Source organism: Myotis yumanensis, unplaced genomic scaffold (assembly GCF_028538775.1).
Source record: "Myotis yumanensis isolate MYYU_CA2020_CCGP unplaced genomic scaffold, mMyoYum1.0.hap1 SCAF_16, whole genome shotgun sequence".
Taxonomy (NCBI): Eukaryota; Metazoa; Chordata; class Mammalia; order Chiroptera; family Vespertilionidae; genus Myotis; species Myotis yumanensis.
In genome coordinates, this window is record NW_027223767.1 from 13866408 (window position 1) to 13874241 (window position 7834).

At 49.6% G+C, this 7834-nt stretch overlaps 1 protein-coding gene across 1 annotated transcript; it reads right to left on the reverse strand.

The window, feature by feature from the left end:
• Nucleotides 1-637: 637 nt before the first annotated feature.
• Nucleotides 638-3718, reverse strand: LOC138994856 (phosphofurin acidic cluster sorting protein 2-like). Its single transcript, XM_070395056.1, has 2 exons — nt 2718-3718; nt 638-2147 (listed from the first exon to the last, which is right to left on the reverse strand). The coding sequence occupies exons 1-2, from the start codon at nt 3707-3709 to the stop codon at nt 638-640; spliced, it is 2502 nt and encodes an 833-aa protein (XP_070251157.1). The 5' UTR covers nt 3710-3718.
• Between the last annotated feature and the right edge of the window lie 4116 nt (nt 3719-7834).

The window sequence follows — 7834 nt, forward strand, 5'->3', positions numbered from 1 at the left end:
TAGGAACGAAGGTGGGTCCCTGCCCAGCGAGGAGGGCACTGGTTTGTCCAGCCCATGTGCCTGTGTGATCTGCACCATACAGCTCTTTTTATTTCGCCCTGTGAGACCGGAGTTCATTGGGAACCCTAAGTGGATGGTGCTGGGGCCACTTGGTTGGTTGGCAGCTGGGGACCAAGGCTGGGCTGGCTGGCCTCTGTGTCGTGCTGCAGATACTCCAATGGGAGCCCAGCCCTTTGCCTCTGTCCACTCAGCTCTGAGTCTGGACACAAGCTGGTGCCAGCTCCCAGGGTTAAGCTGAGTCCTGGTTCCCAGGAAGGGCAGGTCTCCAAGGCCAGAACCCTTCTCACTGACAGTGCTGGGGGTCCTGAGGCCAAAACACACCTTCCATGATGCTCCATCTCAGCTATGATGTCCTGACCTCCCACCTGCCGGAGTGTTCTGGTTATTGAACAGACCATTTGGGGGTCCCAGTGAGGGCAACCACCTTAGGTTCCAGGCTGTAGCGCATTGAAACTCAAAACAGTTTCTCTGTGTTTCCACCGTCTGTGTCTACAGTAAACTGAACTGTTGACAGAAAAGCAGCTGGGTCCTCCTGGGCTTGGCACAGGCAGGGTGAAGGGCAGGGAGAGGGGCGGGGCTAGAAGGTGGAATTGTTGTGTTCGAAGATGCAGACGGGGAAGTGCTTGACGTGGGAGGAGCACTGGGCTGCCAGCTGGAAGAACGTCACGTCATTCCACTCCACGCCGTCAATGAGGACCCGCTGCCTGTGCTCCTGGTTCTGGGCAGAGCAGACCAAGCGGCCAATGCCCTGGATGCACTGGCTTTTGGACTCCAAGTCTGTGCCCTTGTCTTTCTTGGACAAAGACATCACCTTCTTTTTCTTCTCCTCGGTGATCACAGTCATGGACATTGTGAGCGCGGCTGCAGCCTCGCCGCTGCTGGGCAGCCTGCTGACCTGGAGAGACCGGAAGGTGCCCCGGAGTGTGTTTTTGGTGGCAGGCAGGTCTCCCTTCTCCTCATTCCTCTTCCTGTCTGTGGGCTGGGCTGCCTCCCAGTAATCCACCTGCAACTCCATCAGCTCAGCACCCACACTCTGGCCGGGGGAGGACAGGCCCCCACTCACTGACGACAGGGAAATTAGCTTGTGTGTGGCCTCCCTGGCGGTGGACAGAAGCACATTGGAGCATGAGGGGACGGCTTCAGCTGAGTCTCCTGAAGTGGCTGAAATTGGCTCCACTCTTCCAACTTTCACTGCCCCCACAAAGGGAATGAACTTCTGTGAGGACAACTCGTACGGGCTCTTCAGCTTAGACATGAGCATGGCCTCTGCGATGGGCAGCTGGAGGACACAGTTGGCCCAAGTGAGGTACTCTCTGATTTTCAACACAATGTTCTGCACAGCATCCTGGGCCTCCAGGTGGTAGAACAGTTCCCACCAGGCCAGGTCCTGTAGGAGTTTGTGGTAGCGGCAATCCACGGAGCCCAGGTACCTGGCCAGGGGGTGGGAACCCAGTGGGATGACCAGGAAGCGCATGGAGTCCAGCCAGTCCAGGGCCTTGTGGGACAGCTGCTCCACAAAGACCCGCAGCACCGTGCTGAAGTACTGCTGGTCCCCCGCCACCGCGATCTTCACTGGCATTGTGGCCTTGGTATTGCAGTTGCGGTATCTTTGTATCCAGGAGATGATGGAGCTGAAGGCCTCCTGGACATCCACCATGGAGCCGGTGCACACGACGGGCAGCGTGTGCTGCTGCAGGACGTCCGACAGGCACTGCCCCTGCCTGTCGGAGGTGTTGATGAGGATGATGTTCTTGGGCAGATAGTCATTGGAGATGAGGCTGTGGTTCAGTTGGTTGAACACAGTCTTCCTGGGGACCTGCAGTTGGCTCTGTGGCACTGGACAGTGCTCCTTGACCAGGCTGTTGGACGACTCATTCAGGGACCTGCTCCAGCCCCGGCGGGCAGGCTGCTTCCCCTTGGAGCTGGTGGAAGGGATGACCAGAGACTCGGTCTTGGTGGTGCGCCTCTTAGTGAGCATGTCCTGGCCAGAGGTCCCTGCCTCCGGGCTGTCCCCAGGCTGTGCCGGCTGCTGCCCAGGGTTGGGCATGCTGTGGGCCACCCAGTCGGAGCTACTGTCGCTTGACAGGCTTTCACAGTATAATCTGGGCCTGTGGGTCCTGAGGACTCTGTCATCCTCCTCCATATCTGGGCTGGACAGGCTTTCAGAATATGTCATGGGCTCAGGCATGGGAGGGGTTGGGAGGCGGTCATCATCCTCCATGTCTGAGCCACTGTCGCCAGGGCACACCACGCTCTCAAACAGAAAGGCCAGGTCCTTGTCCGCATCGGGGACTTGCTCCTCACACTCCTGCTCCGTGTCCAGGACCTCCACTGTCATTTGGTACCTGCCCAGCCACTCTGCGACTCTCTGCTGGTAGTTCTGTTGCCTGATGGTGGATCTCCTCCTTCCTATCGGGTTCTCCAGGTCCAAGTCATCCTCGTCCAGGTCATGCTTGTGGGCGGCATTATAGCTGACCTTCAGCTCAGACTCTCCCTCAGAGAAGCTATGCGTGGCTTCCGCCCTGGTGCCAGCCGGCATGGCGTTGTCCAGATGGTCGACAGTCTGGCTCGATAGGGACAAGATCCAGCTCTTGACCACCTCGGCGGTGCGTGGGGTGCTGTAGCCCATCAAATCAGAGACATTGCCACTGAACAGCTTACTGCCTGGGCCCTGGGTCTTCATGGGCATGTTGGCCGGCCGAGGAGGCTCATTCTGCCTCCGGGCACTGTGTAAGCTCCTCGTCTCCGTCTGCCAGCTGGAGTGTTCCAGTCCTTCAAAGTGTTGTCTGGTCTTGGGCTTGGTGTTGCTGAGGATGCTGCTATCATCCTCTATGTCTGGGCCACTGTTGCTGGGATTCTCAAGGGTGTCATAGAGAAGATCCAGGTCCTCCTCCATCTTGGGAGCATGCTCTGTAATGTCCTGATCTGAGTCCAGGACCTCTTCTGACATGTTGGACCTGGGAAGCAGTGCCATGACTTTCTGCTTCAAGTTTTGTTGCAGGCATCGCTGCTGCTTCTTGGGCTGCTCCAGGTCAAAGTCAGCTTCTTGCAGGTCCTGCCTGTGTGTGAGATTGTAGCTGGCGTCCAGCTCAGTGAAGCTTTCAGATTTCCCCTCCATGTAGCGATCCATGGACTTGGCCTTGGGGCTGCCCTGCATGCTGCCATCCTCGTCGTCGATAGGCTGACTGGACAGGGAGGAGATCCAGATCTCAGCCACCGTGATGGAGGACCCCTGGATCCTGCTGCTGAGGCTCAGCACCTGGCCACAGTCGGGGGGTCGCTGCATCACCTCGGCCATGTGGATGGCACCTGTGGCCAGTGTCTTGTAGCCCAGGATGGTCCGGTTGTTATTGCACTTCCTCTGCTGCAGCATGATCTGCAGCTTGTTGCCTCCTCTCTTGAGGAAGTGGGGGTACTCCAGGGAGAAGGTCAGCTCCAGGTCTGTCTCCACTGGTCCGCTGCTGGGGAGCACAACCTCCTGGGATCTCAAGATGCCCTTGGAGCCCTGCATCTGCACTGCTATCACCATGGAGATGAGCTCCTTCTCCAGCTCCTTCAAGACCACCAGCTTCTTTAAAGTGAAGGTGCACAATCTGGGCACGCTGCTAGGTCTGGAGCAGTCCACCTCCCAGGTAGAGAAGAAAGTCATGGGCACTGGCGTGTTGGGCACAGTGGGCGAGCGGGCCAGGCCCGCAGGTGGCGAGGAAGCTGCAGCTGCTTCCAGCGAACAGGTACTTGATGGTTTCTCCCCCTGTGGTGGGACAGAGGAGGGACATGATTGGTGGCAAGAGGTGGGGCACAAGTGATCGAAGGAGAGAGTAAATGACAAATAGTCACACTCTCATCTGTGACTAGCACAGGTAAGGCCTGCATGGTGGCCTTTCAAACTCAGAGACCTAAATTAACCACACAGTTAGCCTGAAGTTAAAACTTGTTACCTAAACGCAGTTTATGGTGTGTAGTCATGTGCTAGGCCAGTGTCTTCCCTGACAGAGGTCAATCTTTACCTTAACTGAACCTGTCTGTTGTCTTTTGGCATCTGTGATAACATACCTTTGGAATGTTAAAGGAATTTCCCTTTTTCTCGTCACCTAGGAGCACAGGCACTGATCTGTGCTCTGCAGAAACCTCAAAGCTGCTCATTCCTATTGAGTTCATTGCTAACTATCCTGTGAGCACCTGTATAAGTGAGGTATGTGTCTCTCATTTTACTTTTTATCTAATCCCAGAGATTTCCCTGCTTTGCTTTCTCCTGCCTCCCTAAGCAATGGATTTCATGTGACCCACATACATCTCCACTTTTGATTGTATGTGTAAAAGCAGGTGCAATACTGCCATTCTTGGAGCACTACCTCAATACAGTGAGATTTTGTTTTCCGGCCACTGTTGACAGTTGGGCTCCAATAAGCTCACAAAAGTTCTGCACAGGGTTGAATGCTGCCTACATGGATATTTACTTGGCTTACTGCGGCAGGATTCCATTGAAGCTCACACCGGACTGCCCTGCAGACCCAGACCTGGTGTTAGGATCCAGCAAAGGGCCCATTGGTCCCGCCAGTTCCCTGCCTGTCAGGTGAATTTGGCTAAGTTGTCTATTATATCCAGAATCTTCCATTGCTTGTGGTAAAGGGTCTGACTTTATCTTAGCTGTATTTTTATACCCTCAAGGTAAAACTAAGGTTAAGGGTTGACAGAACCAAGTCTAAGAAGAGACAAGAGGAAACATGGGTGGCTGGTTTTTGACTCTGGGTTTTCATTTGGATTTGCTTTCTGAGAGTCTGAGCAAAAAACCTTCACTGTGTAAGTGAGAGCTGTACTTGCTCAGCTCCAAAGATAACAGGGCACATCCTCCTTCTGACCCAAATATCAGTTTTTCTTAAGCAATTAAGGACTTGTATGCATGCATATTAGCATAACCAATGGACACAGAAGGTGGGGTGGTGGAGGCATGCCCAGGGTGGGATTGATTGAAGGCGGGGCTTAGTGGGGGGTTAGAGGGGAGACATATGTAAAACTTTAGACAATAAACAGAATCTTTGTGGAGGTGTCAGAGGTCATTCCTCATACCAACCAGGAGCCCCATACGGAAACTCCAATTCAACTGTAATTCAACTGACTGGCTCCTCCAGAGGAGAGTCCATAAAGTTTGGTCCACCAGTGTTCCTAGCCCTTCCTGTGGTTTTATTTTTATTTATTTACCCTCACTCGAGTATATTTTTGCCATTGGTTTTTAGAGAAACTGGAAGGGACGGGGGTACATAGAAAGAGAGAATGAGAGTGACATATAGATTGGTTGCCTCCCCTCCACACACCAACAAGGGTGAGGGGTCAAGCTGCAACCGAGGTTCATGCCTTTAACCTGGACTCAAACCCAGGACCTCGAAGGGCCTGCATTCTATCCACTGAGGCTTCAGGTCGCTTTAGATAGCTGGGAGAGAAGCCGAAGCACATTAGAGGGCTGAATGAGACTTGAGGGGTGTGAGCATAATGGAGCTCAACCCAGAAGCAGCACACTTCCACCCACCCCATAACATCTCTAGAAAACTTGCTCAGATTCTGCAAATATAAAATAACAACAATAACAATAAAAACAAACACACCTATAGTTAACATGGGAAGTTGTGCCTCCAAGGCAGGGAACTCCCAGATTCCAGCCCACATTAACCCCTGATAGGAAGCCTTGACTTGCAAGTGCTTTACAGAAATGAGAAGATTAAAAAGAAAATATTAACTGAAAAATGGCCAAGATGGGTTGTCTTTGGATGCCTAAATTAATTTTTTGAAGGCAAAAAGAACTAGAAAAATGTCGGCCGGAAAATGAAACTGATTTAATGAATAAGAAGCATATCTTGATTGGAAATTCAAAGCTTCTAAAGAGAAACAGAGAGTTCTTTTTAAAAATAAATTAATGAGAAATTATAGAGACTATCTCTTAACTCTCCTGAAAGCTAATAAATACTAACACCCCATTCTCCCCCTTCTATAGCACGTCCACTACCTCTTTTGCATTCTGAGCTTCCTTGTCCAACCTGTCCTTCCCTTCCCTTCTTCCTTCCCCTTCTGTCCCCTCCACTACCCTTCCCTACTGACTTAAGGAAAATGAGAATAGGAATTCCCACTGTTCCCTTTGGAGAAAAGCTGCTCTCAGCCAGAAAGGAACCAGCAATTGTTCTCCATTTTCTCTATGGCCCTGATTAGTTCACAAAGAAATGTAACTGTTAGAACATGTAATCCTGGCTATTATGACCTATTCCAATTAATATACTCCTGGTTTCTGGGAGCAAAAGGAAGAGAATTACTAAATAAGGTTCTAAGAAAACTCCTATAGAGAAGTCTGCCCACTTTAGGGATTATAGGAAACTGAAATAGGATTTAGAATAAAGAAACAAAACAATCAAGCATAGGGTTGCTCCAAGGGTGTTTCCCCTTCTCACTGTTAGTTTGGGAGAACTTGAAATTATCATAAAACGGGAAGCCACTAAGGCTCCTGTAGATACTGGGGCTATCTTATTTTTCTTAACCGCACCCAACTAATTGCTTTCTCCATTGGAGTAAATCTTCTGTACAAATATCTTCTTTTTAATCAAAACCTGTTTCCTTCCAATTAGGGAATGTCATGGAACAAATATATATATACACATATATGGTTTGTTAATCAAATCTGCCCCAATTCAACTGATAGCTGAGGTTTATTTTCTTTTTTTTGAAATAAATGATGCCCATATATGCTTTTCCCAGAACAGTTATACATATCTAGAATAAATGAACCAGATACTGAGCCAAAAGGGAAAATGATTTTAAAGGAACCTCCCAAGAGGAAACTAATCTTGAAACTGACCAAATATTTGATTATCATCTTTTCTTCATTATCTTCCACGAGAGGATGAGAGATGGCTTAACAGGGTGCCCACCCTACTCAGAATGGCCCCAGACAGCTCAGATACATGCAGACATGTCTCTAACACTGGGCTTGCTCATAGGTCTCTCTATAGATGGGGAACCAGCCTACAGTGACTTGAGAGTCTTCTTTTGGGGTACATATTCACCAGGTGGGAGAAAATTCACCCTGAGTCCCCCAAGAAAGAATCCAATCTTCTTTTGTTACACCATCTACCTAGTCCCAGTGTAAAGTGGGTAATGGAGAGGTTTGGCACCATTAACTTTAAGACTATCTTGCAGCTGGGACCTGTGTTGCCATTCCCATGGGAGATGGACAGAAGTTTCATATTTCTGAAAGCCTTTATACCTCGCAGAGGTGTGTGCTTTCTGGAAACTAGAAAAATGTTCCCAAATAGAAAGAAACAATCCAAAAATGGGCGAATGAATTTGTCAGTCCCTTGCCAACATTTGGGGGGCAACCCAGTCCCTGGGGTATTGAAAATGACTATCTTTGTTTTAGAAATGAAGTCTTCACGGGACCAGAGGTTTGGCTCCAGAAGCAATTCAAAGCCCACCAAGTCCTTTTACCTTCCCCAAACCTCCCCTATTCATTTCAGAGGCTTATAGATAATTGGCTTCATGCAACCAAAGTCCCAGAACCTTTGAAGTGAAAATACCTAAGTTCACCAAGACCTCTTGTCTGGTCCATTTTTTAAAATAGAAATCTTATCCCAATAGAAAAAAAATTACCTTACCCATCTACACAAATCACTTTATTTCAACTATTCTTTTCTAACTTAGTAAGTTTTAATGAAATTTATTGAATATCTAGATATTTTGAAATAACATGAAATACTGAAACATTGTTTGCTAGACAAGTCTTAACTTCATCTGC

What these genes read in the sequence shown, in the direction of transcription:
- LOC138994856 (XM_070395056.1), bottom strand. Translation starts at nt 3,709, where the DNA reads ATGACTTTCTTCTCTACCTGGGAGGTGGACTGCTCCAGACCTAGCAGC. An exon ending in ACCCAGGGCCCAGGCAGTAA is followed by an intron (nt 2,148 to 2,717) that starts GCTGTTCAGTGG and finishes ATACTGTGAAAG; the next exon opens with CCTGTCAAGCGACAGTAGCT.